The 25,133-nt window shown below is 38.4% G+C and overlaps 1 protein-coding gene across 1 annotated transcript; it reads left to right on the forward strand.

The window, feature by feature from the left end:
- Window positions 1-5,727: 5,727 nt before the first annotated feature.
- On the forward strand, window positions 5,728-23,500 carry LOC121373830 (integral membrane protein GPR180-like). The gene is made up of 9 exons (XM_041500608.1): window positions 5,728-6,001; window positions 10,152-10,289; window positions 12,442-12,666; window positions 14,110-14,290; window positions 15,523-15,572; window positions 16,100-16,254; window positions 18,033-18,224; window positions 20,528-20,605; window positions 21,881-23,500. Exons 1-9 carry the CDS (start codon window positions 5,851-5,853, stop codon window positions 22,034-22,036), a joined length of 1,326 nt encoding a protein of 441 aa, XP_041356542.1. The 5' UTR covers window positions 5,728-5,850; the 3' UTR covers window positions 22,037-23,500.
- Window positions 23,501-25,133: the final 1,633 nt, after the last annotated feature.

Consider the following 25,133-nt stretch of genomic DNA (forward strand, 5'->3'; position numbering starts at 1 on the left):
GCCATGTGAGAAAATATCATCAACATGAAGGTGACATTCAGGATTATTTGACCAAATTAAAGCACTTAAAGCAAGTGAGTTGCAATTATTGCAAAGATGTTCTAGCGGATAGATTAGCACATAACATTCACATGAGTAATGTCCATGGGAAATCTGATGGAATACTGTGTACTTGTGGTGTATGTGGGAAATCCTTTAAAAACCTATTCCGTCTTAAAATTCACGCCCGACAGATCCATGCACATAAAAAAATATACCATCTATGTCATCTTTGTCCATCAAAATTTCTTTATGTTGCTACTCTAAAACAGCATATTGAAGAGATACATGATCAAATTAGAAATGTGTCTTGTGACATTTGCAAAAAGACATTTTATCGCACATCTCAGTTGAATCGACATAGGCGGATCCATGAAGATGACAAAGAAATGTTTGTCTGTGAAGAATGTGGCAAAAAGTTTAGATTTCGACATAATCTTCAACGTCATGTTCAGGTAATGCACACTTGTAAATCTACTCAGGAAAGCTTTCATTGCTCCTACTGTGGTCACGGATTCAGGCAAAAGTCTTCCATGGTGGCCCACGTCCGCCTTACTCACTTCAGCATGCATACTTTTGTGTGTGTGATTTGTAAGGCAACATTTCAACGCAGCAGACATTTGTCCGAGCACATGTCATCAGTGCATGGTGACAGCAAATTCCAAGTTGATAAATCAAGAAGAACAAACTATAAATATCACAGAACTCCAGAAGATCTGTATTACTGCCAGTTCTGTAGCAGTAGTTTTTTCTACAAAGCCAAGCTTGTTGAGCACATGCACACAGCCCATGCTAATGCATTTCCACATGTTTGTAAAAAATGCAACCAAGGTTTTCTTGAGAAAGCCTTCTTAACCAACCATAGCACAAAAGCTCATGGAATGGAAGAAGACCAGCTGCCGGTGCAAAGTACTGAAAACAAGCTATCTGAAGATGTCATCAGATTGAAACAGCTGTTGAGACTAAATGCTTCTGAAACTGTTGGCAGTCATCAAAGTAATGAACATGCATCTTACTCAGTTTCTCAAAGTGAACAGTTTGATCCAGCAGCAAGCAAGAAGGAAACAAAAGGAAAAACATCTGTGATAGTTGAAGTAGCTAACAGCTGCAACACAGTACAATATGTCATCGAAGGGGATGATGAAATGGAAAGTGAACAGACTGCTCAGTCTGTTGTCCAAGACATCACCAACCTCCTCCTAGTAGCTGAGCAATCACTTCAAGACTTGGCATCCAGTAAACAGGATACTCTTGATGCTGTGAATCAATCCTATGAACAGGAGGAGCAGTCTCTGGGCAGCCTTATTGCAATAGGTCAGCCCATTGAGCAGGACCAGTCAAAAGATAATGTTAATTTTGTTACCGTGGGCCAGTCCATTAAGCAGGGTCAGACTCTTGGTAATGTTGTGGATCTGGATGACTCTCCTGATGTTGTGTCAGAAGAGATTATTATTGCATGTTCCGCTGTTGAGGAAGTAGAAATTAATTAAGACTAATGCTTAAATACATTGGAAATCGTGCCTACTGTTAATGAACAAGTAATCATACAAGCACACACAGTTACACAAACAAACATACATTGACACAAACACACATACATTGACACAAACACACACGCTCACACACCACATACAGACAGAAAAGTACATGTACGTGTGCATATAAGAAATTTAATAAATTTATCCTTTGACTTGTTTCATTTTTACTGTTTATCTTAGTTTTTGTAAAAGGTAGGGGATTGACAAAGCAAAACAAGGAGAACAAAAGCTCCAAATTGACGACTCATTGTTAAAAACGTATGCAATTCGCTTTCGCTCGTTAGATACATTTTAAAACTGGTTGAAAGTTGCATGGGGGAATCTAGCCCCTCCAATAACTCTGAATCAAAAATATTGGTAGTAAATCTTAAGGTAGAGAGAAATTTTACTTATAGAATGCAGGAAATTGCATTTCAAGACATCTAGTTTGCAACATTTTACGGGGTAGTAAATACCCCGAACCGCCTAGAAACTTTGCTTTGCTCCATCGATCTCAGTTAACACACACACACACACACACACACACACACACACACACACACACACACACACACACACTATCTACTTGCTTCCGCTGTGCCTGACTTATGTAGCCAGAAAGCAAAATTCTTACAAACCTGCTCTCTTTTCATACTAAAAAGGGATAGTCCCAAAGTTGCATAATAGTCAAAATATTTATTAATTTTTATCTTGTAAAGACTATGGGCCCAATTTACAAAGCCTGTTTATGTCTTACACTCGTGTAATTACGTTTTACATATATGTTTACAATGCTTAAACTCCTGCCTTTAAGAAAAACAGTCTTTGTAAATTTGTCCCTAAATGTACATATTTAGATGAATGTTTCGTTGTTTATAAAAGCATTAATGTATATTAAGGACCGTTGCAATTATTGCGTAACGGATTAAAAAAACAAAAAGAACTCCGTCATGTCTCGTTTTGTAACGGTAAGACCAGTCTCTCTGTAAAATAAATTACACCCAATCCCACCTCACCACCACCCCACCCACACACCCCCACTTTCCAGTACTAATACTATTGCATTTTCCGTTTTCGTTATGTTTGCTTTAGAAATAAAAAGTTTGTTTTGTTTAACGATATGGTCACACCACTACAGCACATTGATTTATTAATCATTGGCTATTGGATATCAAACATTTGATAATTTTTATATATAGTCCTAGAGTGGAAACCCGCTTTTTTCATTAGTAACGAAGGATCTTTTATATACACCATCCCACAGACAGGATAGCACATACTACGACCTTTGGTATGTCAGAAAGGAAGGAGGGAAATGTTTTATTTAACGACGCACTCAACTCATTTTATTTACGGTTATATTGTGTCAGACATATGGTTAAGGACCACACAGATATTGAGAGAGGAAACCCACTGTCGCCACTTCATGGGCTACTCTTTTCGATTAGCAGCAAGGGTTCTTTCATATGCACCATCCCACAGACGGGATAATTCATACCATGGCCTTTGATTTACCAGTCGTGGTGCACTGGCTGGAGCGAGAAATAGCCCAGTGGGTCCACCGACGGTGATTGATTCCAGACTGACTGCGCATCAAGCGAAAACTTTACCACTGGGCTACGTCCCGCCCTTATAAGTCACGGTGCACTGGCCTGAACAAAAAATAGCCCAGTGGGCCCACCGACGGGGATCGATTCCAGACCGACCGCGCATTGAGTGCTTTACCACTGATCTATGTCCCTGCCCAAATTGGAAATAAATTCTAAAGAGAAAGTCATTTATTAAAGAACAATGACTAGCTATATTTTACTTCATAAATTAAAAATCACTTTTCTCACCTTGCAACATCTCGTAATGTTTCGTAACGCCTTGCCCTAGAATCGTTTCGTAATATCTGGAAAGAAAGTTTGTTTGTTTTGTGTAACGACACCACTAGAGCTCATTGATTGATTAAATCATCGGCTATTGGATGTCAATCATTTGGTAATTTTAACATATAATCTTAGATAGGAAACCCGCTAAAAAAAATTATATTAGTAGTAAGAGATCTTTGATATACACCATCCCACAGACAGGATAGCACATACCACGACATTTGGTATACCAGTCGTGGTGCACTGGCTGGAATGAGATACAGCCCAATGGGTCCACTGACGGGGATCGACCCTAGACCGACCGCACATCACGCGAGCGTTTTACCACTTGGCTATATGCCCCCCCCCCCTTAACAAAGAAGTGACTGCTGTCATAATGGAAACGTGCTGTACTGCTATTTTTTTATTTTTTTTTATTTGGTCATCTTGTGGTTTGTGGCAACACATTGCAATCGGGCTCAGGTCTCGGGGCAGGTTGCTTGGGGGCTGTACCCCCCTTACCCGAACTTCAAAGTACCATTGCAGTCCTCTGTTACAATTACCGCATAGACGTATTCGTGGCATGCATGATTATTGCAGGGGCGGGGTTTATCTCAGTCGGTTGAGTGCTCGTCTGAAGTGTTATAGCTTCACAATATCGAACCACATCAGTGGATCCATTCAACTGATTGTTTTTTCTCGTTCCAACCAGTGAATGAATGAATGAATGAATGTTAACGACACCCCAGCACGAAAAATACATCGGCCATTGGGTGTCTAACTATGGTAATGCAAATAAATAAAGTGATGATATATCAACATCAATATAAAAATTCAAGACTTAAACAAAAACAGTGTAAAGAACTGTGCAAAAACACAATTTTACGGATACTGAATTTTACTCAAAACTTCAATTTTGTGCTGTATTGGCCATTCTCAAAGAGAACGTTACACCCCTGCACCACGGTGAGGTTACAGCACACGCGGGGGATCCAACCAGTGCACCACCATGGGCGGATCCAAGGGGGGGGGGACCAGGGGGACGCGTCCCCCCCAAAAATTGTTCAAGTGCCCTCAAAATGTCCAAGTGCCCTTTTTGTTTGTAGAATTTTTTTTTTTTTAAGTAAACAATAATTATATTGTAGATAAATGAAATCAAGATTTTCGTGTACATGCGCAAGCTTGCAGATATGTGTCTGTGTTATTGAGTCTCAATGGGGCCCCATTGAGGTTCTAACGCGAGTGACGCCAATTTACTTCATTATTGCTAGTATATTATGACGTAGAACTGTAGGAATTCATATTAATTGTAAATATCAAAACTTGTAGTAAGGTGCCCTTTTGACGAGTCAATGTGCCCTTCTTTTTTGGTCCCCCCCTAAAAATATTTCCTGGATCCGCCCATGACCACAATTGGTCAAAGGCCACTCAAAAGGATTTTGTCTTATTCTTTTAACCACTCTTCTGTGGCTGACGAACTCGTTGTTTTCATTATAGTGCTAGGGTAGGATGTAGCCGAATGGTAAAGCGCTTGCTTGATGCGCGGTCGGTTCAGGATCGATTCGTGTCGATGGGCTCATTGGGCTATTTCTCGTCCCTGTCAGTGCACCGCGACTCGTATATGAAAGGCCGTGGTATGTGCTATCCTGTTGCTTAGCACAGGCGTACGAGCTCCCAGTTTTGTTGTGGCTGGTTGATTTTTCAGGATTTAATCGAAAATGCAAGAATCTAGATAAAAATGTTTATTCATACTTACACTACTATTAACCTGTTAAATATTGTACAAAAAAGGATCATCGCCCGAATATGACGTTTTGCCCCAGTACGGGGGTTGGGAGTGGGGTGGGGTGGGAGTTAACCCCTGATCCCCCCTACCCCCCACCCCCCCACCCCCCACTCTGTCTCGTACGTTTATGAACCTTAGCTGTGGACAGTTTTGTACAGATCGACGAGAAGCTCTTGTTAATACCAAAAACTTTATTTGTCGTATTGACGTGGTATGATTTACGAAAATTAACGAAGATAAGTCACGAATGTTACCGAAGTAATATCGCAAAGTAGTCTTGGTTTCATTTTGAAAATAACGACAATGCAAACTTAATTTGTGTTTTTATTTTGCAACGGCTATTACTTTTCTGACTAAGTATGAATCAACTACTTTATTTCTGATTATTTATATAATGTGTAAATAGTTGTCATGATCCGGTTTATTTTTAGAATAGACTGGTGATAACACCATCAGAATGTTGATTTTATTGTGGTACGCGTAACACAAAAGAAACTCCATCTGAAAATCGGACCCGCACGTGTATTTTACGACAAGGGACACGTAAACTGTAAACACGAAATATTTTAATGTACCGGTACCGGTGTTGTTACACTTAGAGTGACAGGAAAATGACAGTTTTATGAGTTGATATGCGATATCAGGGGAAAAGATCATGAACTTTAGAATGTTTTTGACTAAACATTATACAATACTGACTGTATTTTGCCACACAGTAGTCCATGCAAAAACCGTGTCGGGTGTTTTTAGTTCCTTGGTTGCCCAAGTCGAGTTTGGCCAATATTTGTCTTCATATTGCTTTCATGGTAAGTTTAACACTCATATCACGACATCCAGCAGCATCTGATTCTGTTACAACGAGAATTGCCATGCCCGTACCTAGACTAAAGTAACTGGTGGGGGTGGTACAGTAATCATTATGATTAGCCAGAGTAGTTCCATCAAGATTAACGTTGACTGCAAGTCGAAGTGCAAACACAAGTCAACACTTCATCTTGCAATCAACAGTAATCTTGATGAACTAGGGCCTAAAACCCGGCTACTATGACTGTAAGAGAGCTAGATGGACATTAGGACAGTTATACGCTCTCATTTAATAATGAGACCAAGCAATGTAATTTTCTTTCAATCACTGCCCACCAAAGAGTAGTCAAAGATTCCCGCTATAACACCACAACAATCCTATGTTTGACATCAAAGACATTTACATAGATCATTTTCGAGTTCCGTGATTAAAAAAAAATCCAGATATCAATCACCAATACACACACTTTAGAAAGAAACCTGACAGCACTCACATTCAGCTAAGCTTCGGCAAACTGCAGACAGCAGAATTCTAAGTTTGCCGACCTATATTGTGACGTAGCATCACATGATCGCCCACTCAGCCATTTCGTCTTCCAGGTGCCATCTCATACCATAATACGACAATCACAAAAAAAAGTTTGTTTTGTTTAACGACACCACAAGAGCACATTGATTCATTAATCATCGGCTATTGGATGTCAGTTATTTGATAATTTTATCATAGTGTTAGAGGGGAAACCAGCTACATTTTACCATTACTAGCAAGGGATAGATCTTTTATATGCACTATCCTACAGACAGGATAGCACATCCCACACTGTTGAATGAAAATAATATAAACAACTTTCCGATGGGTTTCCATGATCACAAGGCATGGAACCGAAAAAGTGGTTCCCATGAAATATGAAATCCTATCGCCTGGAAGTTTATGGGGAGGGGTATGGTTCAAGTCATGCTCTCCCAGAAAATGTATTGAAGAAAAGAAAGTTTACTTGAGCAGGGGGGATTTCGGTCCCAAAAACCTTTCACCTGCACACATGCCTTCCACCCCTAATTAACCAATGTCGTAATGGTGTGCTGCAGATGAAGTGTTTAAAAATTACAGTAGTCTAGATTTTTCTCACATGAATAAATAAGATCAGGGCTTCTACAATTTTTATAAAATCCACTAGCCATGGGATCAGTGATTTAAAAATTTACTAGCCACAATAAAAAATTCACTAGCCCTACTTTACTTTGAGTTAATATTATTTTACTAAATAATAGTAATAATCAGATATATCACCTAAAGAGGGATATAGAGCTTAAAAACACTAACATTGGGGGGTTGAGGTAGGGGCAGGATATTCATGTTTACAAAATAGACTTAACTGCAACATTTGACAAATGTTTTTCACTAGCCGTCGGGCATGGCAACAGTAGTTATTTACTAGCCCAACACTGAATATCACTAGCCATGGGAGTGGGGCTACCATAATCTAGAAGCCCTGAAGATTCTCGTCACCTTCAAGTTTGAAACTTTTAATTCTAGAATATAGCAGTTCACCATAATACATACATGTATGTAACCTGATGATGGTTTGTATGAATATAAAATCGTATAACCAACACGTGAACAGAACAATGGTTCACAGGAATTATTGTGTCCCGTTTTTGAAATTTAATTAACACTGACATTTTCCAGTTTTTTAAATAATTACAAGATGACACATGGGGAAAGTGTAGATCAGATGTGGTAGCCTTACCCTGGACTTTCCCCATGAAATACAACCCCAGTGTAAATAGCCAGTTCTGTGTTAAGTAACAAAGATGGCTGCTTCCATTTTGGTTGTATTTATTGAAGTTTTCTTTGTATGCAATATTTAGCACGATGTGTGTACAGTAGTCGACTGGACCAGAGTGTACAACGATCCTTGTAAAGTGCGGCATCAGGTAAATACAAAGAAGGTGGTCAGCAGTGAAGAGGAAAAGTGGTCAGAATGATGGGGGAAAATGTTTTTAAAAAACCTTGCTTATTATATTATAGATTTAGTCAAGTCAAGTCAAATTTCAAAAATAAAAGTAATATCGTATGCTTAACATTACCATGGCCCCAAATTTTTTTCTCTTAGGGTACCCTGATAAAACAATATATATATATACTCTTCAAAAGAAGAAACGCAAAACCACATTGTCGTAACATTTGGAGAATTGATTTAATTATTGAATGGTGAGTCCGATAATTACCAAATGTTGCAGGATTGTTCACAATTCACTCTAGTCCATTGTGAGTAAGTGATAGGACACACCACCAAGGTCAAGGTCATCTGGAGTCAATACCGGGTGTGGCCTCCGCGTGTGTTGACAACTGCCTGGCACCGCCTGCCCATTGAAGCAACCAGAGTACGGATGACGTCCCGGGGGATGGTGGCCCACTCGGCCTGCAAGGCTGCTGCCAGCTCGGGCAGGGTCTGGGGTGTGGTTGTCGCTGTCGGAGGCGTCGGTCCAACTCGTCCCATAGATTCTCAATTGGGTTCAAATCCGGTGATATCGATGGCCAAGGAAGGACATTAATGTTGTTGTTCTGTAGGAAAGCCGTTGTGAGACGTGCTGTGTGAGGCCTGGCGTTGTCATGTTGGAACACTGCGTTGGCGTTGGCCTTAACTGGAATGATGTGTGGCCGGAGGATCTGGTCAATGTAGCCCTGTGCATTCAGGTTGCCCTGCACGTGGACCAGGTCAGTTCTGCCAGTGTGTGAGATGGCTGCCCACACCATGACACTACCCCCGCCGAATCTGTCCACTTCCTGCACGCAGTTTGCCGCATAACGTTCACCACGACGCCTATACACGCGACATCTTCCATCATGACGTCGGAGCAGAAATCGGGACTCGTCACTGAACCACACCTGTCTCCATCGCAGTTGAGGCCATTGTCGATGAATCTGGCACCACTGCAGTCGGAGTCGACAGTGTTGTGGTGTTAAGATGACACCTCGAACTGGACGTCTGGCACGAATTCCTACCTCACGTAGGCGGTTCCGTACGGTCTGGTCAGATATCCTGTGCAAACCTGGTATTGCTGCGGCTGTGGAGGTGGCAGTAGTCAATCGTTCCCGAAGGTGGCGTACCCGGATGTAGCGGTCCTGCCCGGGGGTAGTGACCCGTGGTCGACCGGATCTAGGGAGGTCACGTGTTGATCCATGTTGCTGGTAACGGTCCCACAGTCTGGAGATGGTGCTTGGGGACACATGGAATGCCCTGGCAACGGCCGTTCTGGATTCGCCTGCGTCTAGTCGGCCGATGGCATTGTTTCTCTGCGTTTCACTGAGACGTGGCATGTCCTGGATTGTCAACTGTCGGCCAGATACAGAGGCCAGGCAAGCGAACACCCTGCACTTTTATACTGTCGGTGTTCATGTTGCACGTGCAGTGGTGACATGGTTTGCACGTGGCTGCGTTTTTGCGAATATTCACATTTTGGAACTTTATTGTACAGTAGCTGCGTTTTATCGAATGTAACCGTGGGAATGTGTTTGGGACATGCAATGACCTTATATTCACAAAGCATGAACCGGTAGGAAACATAAAATAGGAGTTATAACCCATTTGTACCCTTTTGCGTTTCTTTTTTTGAAGAGTATATATAGTTTAAAATTTGATAAGAAAACCCCAAGTTTTGAAATCCTTAAAGTCAAAATAAATTTTTATTATAATTTAGAAAAAGCTCCATATTGTAATAAGAATAAATACGAGTAATTTATTAAGAAATGGAAGTTATGGATTCATACTTTTCACCAGACTCAAACCTGATGGGCGACAAAATACATGTAGTTCTGGACTAGGTAAAAACAGAAAAGGTTTTGGTGTGTTGACTATTTTCATAAACAAGGAAAAACTGCATCACAAAAGATTGACAAGAAAAAACCCATATATAGTAACCTTTTGTATAACAAGCTTAGTATATGGAAAAACTCACAAGTGTCTATTGGCTTATATTCTACTTTTTGTTTGTGCAATGTGTAAATGTATGTGTGGCACTATAATACTTGTATATTGTGAATGGTGGGGAAAATGCAATTTAAAAAAAAATGTGTATTTCCACATACATGTGTGTACATGCATATTCATTAAAAACCATGTGTTGTAGCGATATGTTTTCTGTATACAGGTGAAGCGCTAGTGAAGTTTGATTTGAATACTACTGGCTACACACCAGCCAAGTTGTATCTGTACATCAGTGAAGACTGGAGAGATGTTCAGGATGAAACAGACTGCGCGAACAAACTTCAGAAATCAAGAATCATCCGTAAGTTTGTAGACAACCGGCACATGCAGGAAAAAACAGGTTTAATTCATGTTATTGAAAAAAATCCAGAACAATGTTTTATTTAACGATGCACTCAACACATTTTATTGACAGTTATATAGCATCAGACATATGGTTAAGGACCACACAGATATTGAGAGAGGAAACCCACTGTCGCCACTTCCAGAGCTACTCTTTTCGATTAGCAGCAATGGATCTTTTATATGCACCATCCCACAGACAGGGTAGTATATACCACAGCCTTTGATATACCAGTCGTGGTGCACTGGCTGGAATGAGAAATAGCCGAATGGGCCCACCGATGGGGATCGATCCCACACCGACCGCGCATCGAGCGAGCACTGGGCTATGCCCTGCCCCATCATGTTATTGAAGTCTTCCTTGCCCCAAACTTTAAGCTGGGTCAATGAAAATGTTGTAAGCAGTGATTAGGTACAGTAAAGTTTGTTTTGTTTGACGACACCACTGGAGCACATTGATTAATTAATCATCGGCTATTGGATGTCAAACATTTGGTAATTCTGACTCGTAGTCATCAGAGGAAACCCGCTACATTTTTTCTAACGCAGAAAGAGATCTTTTATATGCACTTACCCACAGACAGGAAAACATCTCACAGCCTTTGTCCAGTTGTGATGCACTGGCTGGAACAAGAAAAAAAACCCAATCAGCTGAATGGATCTACCAAGGTGGTTCGATCCTGCGATGCAAGCACCTTAAGCGAGCACTCAACCGACTGAGCTAAATCCACCCCTGATTAGGTACACCAGAAATTCCCCAAACTGGATATTTTTCACAGGTCTTCAGTTGATTATCCTTTTTTTTTTTTTTACAAAACTAACACAAGTTTACTCATCTGGGCCCCATTCCACAAAGTGACCTTAGCCCTAAGATCACCGTAAGAGCATAGCTACCTTATGCACTAAGGTGATATCTTAGTGCTAAAATTGCTTCGTGGAACGGGGCCCTGCATGAACCATAAATTCTTCTAAGTTCTAAACTGAATGAGAGATCTATAAATAATTCAATCCCAGTGAAAAAGTAAACAATCAGACCATTATCAATCTTGTGTAATACTTACAGGTGCATCTGTTAGTGTTCATCTCACCGAATGCTAAAGAGAATTAATTTAAATATTTGTGTACATTAATAAAACAAGATTTAAAAAAAGAAAAGAATCCAGTTTATGGTAGGCAACAGAGGTCTAACAAGACTTGACTATTTCAGTATTTGATCATAAAACGGAAACCTGTATCATACCGGGTACATGCATTACTTTATGTCTTATTTATCTTGAATTTGTTCTACGCAATTGATATACTTCATTGTATGCACATGGAGGGGACAGGATTTGTTTTTTACAAGTACTACCCTGCAACTATAGTAACAAGTGCTTTTCATGCTGGATGTTAAAATTTTAAAGTTTTTTGTGTGTGATTAATACACTGTTTAGAAAATTCTAATGTTGATAGGCATAAAAAAAAAAGAGAAGTTTTTCTCCACTTTTTAAAAAGAGCCATTATCAAATTAACTTATTTGCCACAGGTACAGTATTTATAAATATATAGAGAATACTACACGAGTGGCCGTTAGATACCATTTATCTTACATTGAGTGGGATACGTTTGTAAACAACAAGTTGTAAGATAAATGGTATCTAACAGACCTGAATGTATTATTCTATTTCTTACATATCCTCAAAAACCAGGTTTTAAGCAAATTTTAGCATCTTTTTCGACTAAACATTATTTACAGCCCTTACACTTGTAGCTGACTTAAGCATCACAGATAAATGATTGTCAGGTTAACTATACATCAGTGTAATCGATTTTGATTGTGCTGTTTTTTCATTGGATGTATGGCATTGTTGATCTGGGACCTAATTCACTAAACTCTCGCAACTTTGCGATATCGCAGTGCAATGCAAAAAGACTTGCTAAGAGGATGCTTTGTTGTCTAGCACAGCCTAAGAGAGCTTTGTGAATTAGGCCCCAGGTCATTACCTAGGATCAGCCAGTCATATGCCTTGAAATTGTTAACAAACATACATGTGTTAACAAGTATGTGTTATCAAAAATAATGAATGATGTTCCCATCAACGGGTGTTTAAGACATTTTTTAAAATATTCAGATGAAATGAACACAACGTCTGGGAACTTCACAGTGTCTCATTTCAACCGGCCGTGTAAGTGGCACCTGCTGTATGCCGATGCTCACACCTGTGACGAAGGCCTCTACAGTGAGACAGCTAACGCACCCAACGTCAACCATTACAACTTCATTCAGTACAACATCACGCTGCTCAACCCAGATTCACTTGGCAACCCCACGGAGCATTTTGGAGACGAAGAAACAGGTTTTTACAGTGATGTTTAATTCATGACATTATAGAATTACAGGACCCTAGCTGGGTGGTATACCGTTCGGTATCGGTATCGGTATCATATCAGTACTGATTTACCGTAGCAAGCAAATTTCAAAAAAAAAATAATTCAATATTGAAAAATATTATCCGCCATTTGGTAAAGCACTAACAATATATCTGACAAATGCAAAATAGCTGAAAAGAAGAGAGAGATGAGGGCCTTGTGTATGGAATTTCATTGTATTTAGATGAAATTAGTGGGTAAAACTTAACTTGGGCCTGCATTTAAAGCCGAGTATACCAAAAATACCATTCAATATCGGTATTGGTATTGTATCAATACCAAATATACTGATACCGAGGTAAATCACCCCAAAAATATTAATACCGGTCCCGAACCTGAAATTTCAATAGCTCTAGTATAGGTAAGTGGGTACAGACCCCCAAAAATTGTTTTTAAAAGTACCATTTTTAAAATTTAAAACACCTTTGTTGTCTAGCAGAAGAAGACTCTCTTGGTTCTTAATCTTAGTTTTAGTTAAAGTACACATTATTGTTACAGTAGATATATAATGGTCTGATTTTGTTTCACATTATATTTTTTTCACTGTTTTCTTTGAAATCTCTTCTCTTTGATTTAAACATTTTATTGTCCACTCAATTGAATTTTTTTGGGGGAAAAACCCTGTACTTAGCATGAGATATATCATGCATCCATCCAAAATGGATAATGAGGAGACATTTTTTTCAAATACCTTTCAGTGATTTCTCTATAAATAACAGTCATATAATAGTGCTAACAGTCTCTGGTGAATATTACAACAAAAACAATGTGTTACTCTCACAGGGGGCGAGATGTAGCCCAGTGGTAAAGTGCTTGCTTGATGTGCAGTCGGTTAGGGATCGATCTGCGTCGGTGGGCCCATTAGGCTATTTCTCGTCGCAGCCAGTGCACCACGACTGGTATATCAAAGGCCGTGGTATGTGCTATCCTGTCTGTGGGATTGTGTATATAAAAGATCCCTTGCTACTAATGGAAAAATGACTGTCAAAAATGACCATATGTTTGACATCCAATAGCCGATGATTAATAAATCAATGTGCTCTAGTGGTGTTGTTAAACAAAAAAACTTTTACTCCCACAGTAGCAGCATATATTTTCATGGTAAAATAACGAGGAGACATTGTTATCTACCAGGGTGGAGGTTTTTTTATGGAAATAATAGTAAATTGTCTGTCTTTCTGTCTAAAGTCAATGGGTGCTTAAATAGAATACTGATTAGCTTAACAATTATGAATATGGTGAGTATCATACTATGGATGAACAAGAAAGAAAACATCATTTTAAAATTAAAGCCTTGCTAAAAATTGCATTTTGCCTCCCTCAGAATATTGTATTTGTAAATTAAATGTTATTTTGCTTCTCTTTTTTAGGTTTACTGCGGTTCTATCAGCTCCTGACCCTGGCGTATTTTGTGCTGTCGTGTATTTTTGCCCCTCGTTTGTGGCAGACCCTCAGTAAGGGGGGACCCATGCAGCTGGTGATACAGCTCCTGTCGGCGTCCATCTGTCTACAGGCCATCGGCTCATTTCTCATGATGGTTCATCTCATCAAGTGAGGCTTGTCCACCTGTCTGTCTGTCTTCTTTCTGTCCATTTGTATGAAAGGGGTGGGATCTAGTTTAGTCAGTAAAGCAATCGCTGGAGGTGCTTGTGTGTCGTACAGTATTCGAGATTAAAAAACATTTCAAAATCTGGTATCCCACCGGAGAATTTAGTATTATATTGCATCCCGGTGGGATACTGGGTTCTTGAAGTCTGGTATCCAAAATTAAATTCTGGTATCCCCAGGATATCGGGATACCGTTAATCTCGAACACTCGTAGGATTAAATTACGTCTGTGGACTCATTCTCTGATTGGGTGTTTCCTATCCCAACCAGTGTACCATGACTGGTATATCAAATGTCGTGGTATGTGTTGTCCTGTCTGTGGAAAGTGCATATAAAAGATTAATTGCTACCAGTGGACGCGTGGTCGGTTTGTGATTGATCGCCGTCGGTGGACCCATTGGGCCATTTCTCACTCTGATGACTGGTACATCAAAGGCTGTGGTATATGTTATCCTGTCTATGGGATGGTGCATATAAAAGATCCCTTGCTGCTAATTGAAAAGAGTAGCCCATGAAGTGGCGACAGCAGGTTTCCTCATGCATGCATGCATACAAACATAAACATACACACGCACAGACACACAGACACATACATACATTTTTTGCAAAAAATCTATTCATATTACTGTTATCAAGTGATTTAAAAATCCACAGTAGTATTGCAATACTATCACAATAGTACTATCACTATTGCAATACTATCACAATAGTATTTTAACTATCACAATAGTACTATCACTATTGCAATACTATCACAATAGTATTTTAACTATCACAATACTATCACAATAGTACTATCACTATTGCAATACTATCACAATAGTATTTTAACTATCACAATACTATCACAATAGTACTATCACTATTGCAATACTATCACAATAGTATTTTAACTATCACAATACTATCACAATAGCACTATCACTTGCAATACTATCACAATAGTATTTTAACTATCACAATAGTACTATCACTATTGCAATACTATCACAATAGTATTTTAACTATCACAGTAGTACTATCACTATTGCAATACTATCACAATAGTATTTTAACTATCACCATACTATTGCAATAGTAAAACTGACCGCAATAGTCACCCCTACAATACATAGTGAAAATATATGTAGAATTATAAAAATAAAATAGATTAAATACTGAGTTTTGTTTTTCAGATACTCATACAATGGAATTGGGTCACCATTCAAAGAGGTTTTATCTGAGTGTAAGTTTGTTGTTGATTTTTAATACATGTGTACACCAAATTGTTTTGTTTGTGAATGTTACATGTACAAATATACTGAGAATTATTCATGCGAATTAAATAACCTCTGTGAGGCATGTTCCTTCTGTGCGTCGGTGGCAGTCGTCTCATGGGTTTCTTTGAGAATGGCGAATACAGAACACATTCATCTGTATCATAAACATTTGAAAATATAATAATATATAATATATACATATATGTTAGATTTCCATCCAAAGTTTTTGGGTTTTTTAAATGGGGACATTGCACTATGACACACTGAGCCAAAAAGGATTGGCCACTAAAAAACCCAAATGGGGAGGGGGGGTGTTAGGCCTCTTTATCTTCAGGTTAGGCAAAGATGAAAATTAAGGATATATTATATTGTCGATAGTTTTGTGCAGTATTGTTTTCTATTTTCACGATAGCTCCATGCTGTTTTCTTGTCATTAATATTCACTAATACAATAATGTGTTGAGGTCTCCATTCACATGTTATATGTTGTCAGTTTTCGACGTGCTGTCCCAGTTTGCTATGCTGTACATGCTGCTGAGTCTGTCTCTAGGCTGGACGCTGGCGAGTGCTCACTGTCGATATTCTCACCTGAAAACAATCAGCAGGAGGCCAGCCAGCAAGGTGGTCGCAGTACTTGGTATCTTGCAGGTAAGGAGAAGGGTGGGGACGCAGTGGCTTATCCAGAAGTTTATATTGGGTGTGCAAACCACACTGTATGTATGCTTTTATAAAATTTAATACAGTAAAAAAAAAAAATGATGATGGGGGGCATGGACCCCATGGCTCCCCCTTTCACTATGCCACTGGCGGGACATAGCCCAGTGGTAAAGTGCTCGCTTGATACGCAATCGGCTTGGGATCGATCCCCATCGGTGGGTCCATTGGGCTATTTCTTGTTCAGCCAGTGCACCACAATTGATATATATATCAAAGATTGTGGTATGTGCTATCCTGTCTGGGATGGTGCAAAAAAACATGCAGGTAAGAATTAAAAAGCTAAAGTGTGTTTTGTTAATGACCAGAGCACATTGATTTATTAATTTATTGGATATCAAACATTTAATAATTTTGACATATACATGTAGCCTTAGAGAGAAAATTTGCTGCATTTGTTCATTAGTAGTAAGGAATCTTTTATATGCACCATCCCATAGACAGGATAGCACATACCACAGCCTTTGGTATACCAGTCGTGGTGCAGTAGCTGGAATGAGAAATAGGTCCACCAGCAGAGATCGATATTAAACCGACTGTGCATCAGGCGAGTGCTTTACCACTAGGCTACGTCCCGCACCCAAACACATTTTGCTATGTTTAATGTTGCATTAAGACTGGTATGTTAAAGGCTGTGGTATGTGCTGTCCTGTCTTTGAAAAGTGCATATAAAAGATTCTTTGCTGCTAATTGAAAAATGTAGTAGGTTTCCTCAAAGACTACATTTTTTAATGTCAGAATTACCAAGTGCATGACATTCCAGCTGATGATGAATAAATCAATGTACATTGCAGCATCATTTTGTAAAAAACTGAGAATTTCCACTTCGATTTATCAAAATCATATAAGCAAGCTATATGTGTAATGAAAAAGATTTTTTTTTTAGATTACTCTTTGTATTTTAATCTATATAGAAGATATATATTAAATTACATTAATTTAATATTTTAAAGTATTTAGATATATAGGTATATGTACAGGTATGCATGTGTAATAAAATAAACATAAGCTTTAGGAACTTGTGGCAAATATCAGATTCTGGCAATGTAAGTGAGCAAAATCAAGACATGTTGGAAAAAAAAGAAGAAAAAAATGTTTTATTTAACAATGCACTCAACACATGGTGTCAGATATATGGTTACGGACCACACAGATATTGAGAGAGGAAACCCGCTGTTGCCACTTCATGGGCTATTCGTTTTGATTAACAGCAAGGGATCTTTTATATGCACCATCCCACAGACAGGGTAGTACATACCACGGCCTTTGATATACCATTCATGGTTCACTGGCTGGAACAAGAAATAGCCCAATGGGGCCATCGATGGGGATCGATCCCACACTTACGTCCTGCCCCCAAGACATGTTGAAGATCACTCTCAAGAAATGGTGCCAGGCGAACAATCACATGAAGTTTCAAACACAATTTGTTTGTTTTTTAAAATTATTTTGTAGCGATCAGTTTGCTGTTCTCCTAAAGCTTTCAAGGAGAGTGTGGAGGAAAACATGATTCTTACAAGCAGTGGCATAGCGTGGTCGGGACCACCGGGGCTGTTGCCATGGCGCATAATTCTGGACTGGTGGAAGGAACTCGGGGAGTGCTAACGGTCCACTGGTTAGGGGGTGCAATATTTGCCATGTCCCTGGCACTGGCAACCCACGCTATGCCACTGCTTACAAGTGTGATCTTAAAATTTTTTATTTTTTTTCAGGGCGGTTTATTTATGTGGGAGCAGTTCCAAGACAGTTACAACCGAATGTTCCATGCCCATCGGAGTAACGCGGGCATAGCCCTGGTGATTCTTCGCATTCTGCTGGCCGGCCTATTTGCATGGAACCTCCACACAACCATCTCGGCGGAAAGAAGTACACTCAAGAGAGAGTTTTACGGGTCTTTTACCCGGGTAAGTTGATGGATTTAAAAAAAAAAAAAATTCTTTTAAATATTATATTTTTTACATACATGTAGTTATACCATATTATTGTATTGTATTTTTAACATTTCTAAAAAATCTGTTTATGTAATAAGCCATTGCTTTACAAATGTTTGAGAAAGTCACAAGCCCTCTTAGAAGCTTAGTGCCCTATACATGTGTATAATATATATATATATATATATATATATATATATATATATATATATATATATATATATACACACACACACATACATGTACACATACACACAGTGTAACCCCTCTAAATCGGACATCCATGGGACCAAGTAAAATATCTGGTTTTCAGAGGTGTCCGGTTTTCAGGGGTCTGCATTTACGTAAGTAGCTTCCATTCTCCATTAAATAGGGAAAGTGATAAAACAACAACAATGACCAGGCAAAGCCAACGTTACTTTTGCTTACTCTTTATTTCGCTAAATAAACGTTTTTAATAGGAAGACTGTGAATTAAATTCATTGTTATTTTTGTCAATCTTTGAAGCAGATCATGAGACACGTTTGTGAAGGAACATATAGACCGTAACTCACATTCGTAACTTAATAAAAACACCTATCCCAAACCCAAACTCAGCCTATCTTAACCAAAATTACAACACCATGCATGTGTTAATTAAATATCAATGTTGGCGATGGGTCTTTTTACTGTTTATTGCCATGTTGCCAACCTTGCCTACTTAGCGGGATGTAACGGTGATTTCATTGATAACATCAAACCCGAGCATGCACATATTACGTGTTGACAGACAGTTAATTCAGCTGGAGTGATATTAGGAGCAATTAGTGGCACCACATTGATTGGTATCGGTTTGATTGTCCAGTTTTCAGGGGGAAGATTTACACTAAATTGACACATTGGGACCAAAACTGGTTCGAAACTGAAATAACTAGCTTGTATTGCGGTTCTTACAAATGTCAATTAAGTAATCAAAATTAACTGGAAACATATAATATTTGTTTTAAAATAACTGAAGTACACATTATTCAATACGGCTATTAGGTGCTTTGTTATTATACACGGTACTGTTGATAAATATAGACTGACAGCTAACCCAGAGCATGCGCACATCACACTACCTGTTTATTTGGCCGATGTAAATAATGACCGCAAGTCGCAGGGCCATGCGGTTTCTGAGGTACAACTTACATTTAATAAACACAATGGCACTAGATTATTTGTCCGCTGTTCAGTTTAGACAAGTACATTTTGTGTTAAAAGATGTGTTGTCAACTTGAACTATTCAGAACACATTAGATCGTCGGGCTTGTTCAGGTCTATTAATAGACATGGGAAACATCATTTCCGGGCAAATGCGAAGACGTTCTAACAACATTCCATAAGCATGTGCATGCTCCATGATATGGTCAAAAAACTATTTTAAATATGTATTTTAAAACATACTGCAACAAACTGTTTCAACACTAGTGCAAGGCACACATAAGGTGAATATCTTTCTACGTTCATTTCGGACTACGTCAACACAGAAATACTTAATTTAATGTCGGACAAAATGACTGCTAATATTAAGTTTGTGACTGTCAAAACTTGACAAATGACAAATTTGTACGGGACTCTTATTTCCAGGCTTGGCCTATTCTGAGTACAGCGAAATCTTTGTAAAGCAATAATATTAACAGCTGCTGAAAGTTGTAGATATTCAGAAATTGGGAAATGCCAATACCGCCGAATTAATCCACCACTGAAAGATTTCTCTATAATGTATTTATGTTTTGAAAAACAATGAATGTAGTCTAGTAGTGTTTTTTGCTATAAGAGTTTTTATTTTCAATATTGTTTTCTGTTGCCATGCAGACAAACACCTGTAGTCAGGATGACCAAATTCACTGTTTCTGCAACACAACACAAAAACCCTTCAAGATAAACTTTCCAAAGTGTTGTACACATTTCAGTCTAGTGGTACCTTTTATTATGATGGAGTTTTCATGTTTTATATTTTTCCTGTTACCATGGAAAATTGCCTGACCAGAACAGGAAGGGGTGCGCAGTAGAAGAATTCAGGCCATCCTATTGGCTGTTGGGATGTTCGGACCAGTCTACTAACCGTAGGGAATATGCACTAGTTTTGGGGACAGGTGATGTATCTATAAAAGAGAAAACACTCCCAAGTTTTCTCCATTTTTCACCTTTTATTATGATGGCATTTTAATTATTATTATTTTTTCCCGTTACCATGGGAAATTGCGGGAGGGGATATTGACTACTTAGTCTTACGGATGTTTGTTTCTTTTCAGATGTGCATGTTATGGTTCTTGTGTTATCCAGCAATAGTTGTAACGTCGTGGATTTTTCCAGAATGCTTACATTATAAGGTAGGCATATTGACAGTGTGTCTGTGATCTAATAATTAGGAGATAACCATATGGTGTTTTTAGATTTGTGGGTGTTATTGTCTATTTGATCCCGCAAATGTCATTTATGACCGAATGCATTAGCGTGAGGTTAAAAATAAAACATTTGTGGGCATCAAATAGACAATAACAACCACAAATGTAAAAACTCCATATGGTTATGTCCATTTGTAAACTGAATAATTTTTCTACAGAACTAACTGTATATTTGGTATTTCTTGAAAAAAAATACCTGACTACAATCTAACTGTAGACCCTTGACCTGTCAACTTAGCCTGTTCCAATTGCTAATGACGTCACTTTCTAATGACGTCATTAGCTTTCCGGGTGTTATTTCCTTGCACTTGAATAAAATGTAAAACTTATTTGGACAAGTGACAGTATTGGCAGACAAGTAGATTTCTAAATATATTTGTCTGGTGGACTGGTGATAATTTCTGCTTATTTCTATCACTGATTAACCAATAACAATACAGAACACACTCGCCATCAGTGTACAATATACAGTAAAACCTTTCGCTGATTCACATACTAGCAAACAGCCATATAGGGTTCCAAATGAATCATTAAGTACACATTTTTACATGGATTACAACAAATTTTGTGAATAGAATGATGGGAGTAACTGCTGAAAAGTTTTCAGGCATGCTCATTTTGCCCAAATGTCTCCATTGTTTATTCCCGAATTTGAAGATTTTTTTTTGGGGGTGGGGGGTTAGTTGACCATCTAACCCCCTCTCACATATGCTTATTTGGGTGCAATGTGCCGTCAGTGGGCCATTGGGCTATTTTCTTTCCAGCCAGTGCACCACGACTGGTATATCAAAGGCTGTGGTATGTACTATCCTGTCTGTGGGATGGTGCATATAAAAAATACCTTGCTATTAATGGAGAAAAAGAAATGTAGTTGGTTTCTTTTCTAAGACTATAATCATGTCAAAATTACAAAATGTTTGACATACATGTACATTGTACAATAGCCAATTATTAATAAATCAGTGAGCTCTTATGATGTCATAAAACAAAACAAACAAACTTTTGATGCTGAATTTTGAAGCCTGTATCAAGTGTTGGAACTACGTGATTGTGTAATATTTATCATATAGAATGTAGCAAGTTTGCTTTGCAGACTGTCAGAATTATCAAATGTTTGACATCCAATAGCCAGTGATTAATTAATCAATGTGCTCTAGTAGTGTTCTTAAACAAAACAAACTTTACTATTTTATATTTCAGATGGTGATAATGGGTGTATTGTTATGCCAGTCGGCAGCTGGAGCGTTTCTGTATCGTCTCTTCTTGTCGAGAAGTCTGTACTGGGAGGTGTCGGCACTCTCCAGCTCTCTACCTTTGCGCTTTGACAGAAACTTTAGTATCAAGATATATTCTTGACACAGTGTTTACAATATAGTGGCTGTTTTTAAAGTATTTTTAAAATATACTCACATCGTTTTCTGCTATGAAATTACCTTTTTTTGAGAGACAGCGTTTTATTTGTATCTTTTTTTTAATAATGTACCACAAACTTGCATTATTTTTACTTTTCCGTCTTTCGGTGTGCGACATCATACTGTCAAACATTAGTGTTATCTGATCTGTGAACAGCTTACCAGGTTAGAATTTAACTTATTGTTATCACTTGGAGGATTTAAATTTGTCATTTGTGAAAATATGAAATATGAATTGAAGTACATATGTAAAGTATTGTGAAAGAAAAATGAAATTTGGTTACACTTTTTTAAACAAATTTTGCCAAATTCCTAATAGTATTTTCAGGTTAGGTCACGATAAACTTTTCAGATTTCTTATGTAAAATTATCATAGAAAAAAATAATTTTTAAATATTTTTAATAATGAGAGTGACAGAATGTTGATAATGTGAATGTAAATTATTACACTGAAGATCCTGATTGTGGCAGATAAATGTTGAGAGGTTACAGAGGAAATAGTTCTTAACACGCTTCATAAATTTTAGTATAGCCTTGCAGGGCTGCAAAAAGTAGTAAACCTTTTTAGATCTAGCAGGTGAAATAGAAATTCACCTCAAAAAAACGTTTTTTTAAAAATATTTCCTTTTTCTTCTTTTCGTTCCTTCTTGTAATGATATCACAAGGAGATGTTTGCTTCCAGGATGAATCTCACAGTAACACGGAGGGATTCATGGTCTCCATAAAGTTTTTCTTCTATGTTTTTCAGGGGAAAAAACATGTGATTCGGTTCCATTTTAATTTGATAATGCTCTAAAATACATATCAGAGATCCTAATTTTCCACAGTATTCAAAACCCTCCTCCCACCCTGTGCCATCTTATTTCTAGCAGGCTATATATATATATTTTTCTTAGCAGTCAATATTTCTTTTGGCCTGCGATTTAAACAAAAAATAACAGCAGGTCATAGTTTACTTCGGATCCGATTTTGAGTCCTGCCGTGACAAATATATGTATATGATTTTCTTTTGTTGTCTCTTGGTCAAAATCCTTGTATTTTATTTTGGGTAGTCGGTTTCAACCCTACATGTACTTGACATAATAAAATACCAGAATACAGGCGCAGATCCAGGGGTAAAAGCATTGTGGCTGCGCACACCCCTCCCCTGAACTTCAAAGTATCTCAGAATCCTCAATACAATGCATGCTAGTGTAGTTTGGAATACAATAGGTGCCGTTTTCCGCTGCTGAACTCCCTCACTAAAAAAAAAAAATCCCTGTAGCCACTCCTGGGCATGTACTTATAAAACCTTTTAAGAGTCCAGACTCAATCTCTAATGACGTCACACACATACAATTTGTATGGCGTTGTCATGGCATTAGTGTCTCAGACTCTATTAGTCTCGGGGGCGGGGCATAGCCAAGTGGTAAAGCGCTAGCTTGATGCGCGGTCGATTTGGGATCAATCTCTGTCGGTGGGCCTATTGGGCTATTTCTCATTCCAGCCAGTGCACCACAACTTGTATATCAAAGGCCGTGGTATGTGCTATCCTGTCTGTGGGATGGTGTATATAAAAGATCCTTTGCTACTAATGGGAAAAAATGTAGCCGGTTTCCTCTCTATGAGTCTGTCAAAATGACCATGTTTGTCATCCAATAGCCGATGATTAATAAATCAATGTGCTCTAGTGGTGTCGTTAAACAAAAACAAAAAAAACCCAAACTATTAGAGTCTCGAGTTTAGTCTAAAGGTTTTCTAAGCACCAGGCCTGGAATAATTGCAGACTATGTGTGAGTACTTTAACACCGGTTTTAACCAAATAAATTGTTCAGTTGATGTGAAGCCAGTAGAAATGTTACAAACCTTCATCCACCAAGTGCCATTGATAGGTAACTCATGCTTTATAAATGTATATCATAATGTGAGATGTGGATGTGGGTCAGAGAACTGTTGAAGCATGCCTGTCGTGGGCACAACCTCTGACTTCGCATGCCATAGTTATTTTACCGGTGTTGTATTTGTTCCGATTGCAGTAATTACATGTACATGGTTACAGAGTAATGGCATACATGTATATGAATTTATAGTAATCCTCTTCCCCGCTCTTGATGTGTGGAAATCTTAGAATGCATTGAAGTTTGTTTTTAATCATTTGTAGAGTTTATTCTTTGTTAGGATTGTTTATTAAAAAAGTACAGTTTAAAATGTTTATTATAATGTTGAAAATAAACATACTTCAGTGATCACACTGGAATAAAATTTTTGTTTGAACCAATTTTCATATAATATGTACAGTATCAGTGGCGTAGGAAGGTGCAAAAAAGGGGGGGGGGGGGCACACTTATATCTACACATTTTTATATTATAAAGCATATATAAAGCAAAATATCTTAAAAGTGGGGGGCACATGCCCCCCTTGCCTCCCCCCCCCCCCCCCCCCCCCCCCCCCCCCCCCCCCCCTTCCTACGCCAGTGGGTATTTCTTTGAAAATCATTCAAAAGTTGGACATTTTATTACCCAAATATTGAATGTTGTAATCACTGTGTATGCAAATTAGCAGTTGGCTAATTTGACAATGTGTATGGTGAGCCATGATACTTGCTGGGCCTACATGCATACATTTTATTGTTGAGTTGAATAAATGGGTGTTTTGGCCAAGGACAGATTTGCCGATGTTTAGATTATTACATAATCATACTGGTGCTGCTTCATGTGGGAGCTCTCTCTACAGATAATCTGTGACAATGTAAATTTAAAATATGCCAAATTATGTGGTATTCTGTGTTGTGAAGCAACTTTACAATTTTTGATGAGTTAACATGTAGTTTAAATGTCTGTTTTTTTAGTTCAGTTGCAAAACTTAGTATAATGCTAATATTAGACTGTCAACTGTCACGACGAAGTTGGCCAACTCAACGGTTGCGTTGTAATTTCCCCAACTCCCGACTTACAACGGGTGCGCTCAGATTAACAACTAATGGGTTATATGACAAGAATCGAGTTGTACAAGCACTCAGACTAGCAACTGGATAGTTGTAGAAGTCATGAGAACAGAAAGT

This window comes from Gigantopelta aegis, chromosome 1 (assembly GCF_016097555.1).
Source record: "Gigantopelta aegis isolate Gae_Host chromosome 1, Gae_host_genome, whole genome shotgun sequence".
NCBI lineage: Eukaryota > Metazoa > Mollusca > Gastropoda > Neomphalida > Peltospiridae > Gigantopelta > Gigantopelta aegis.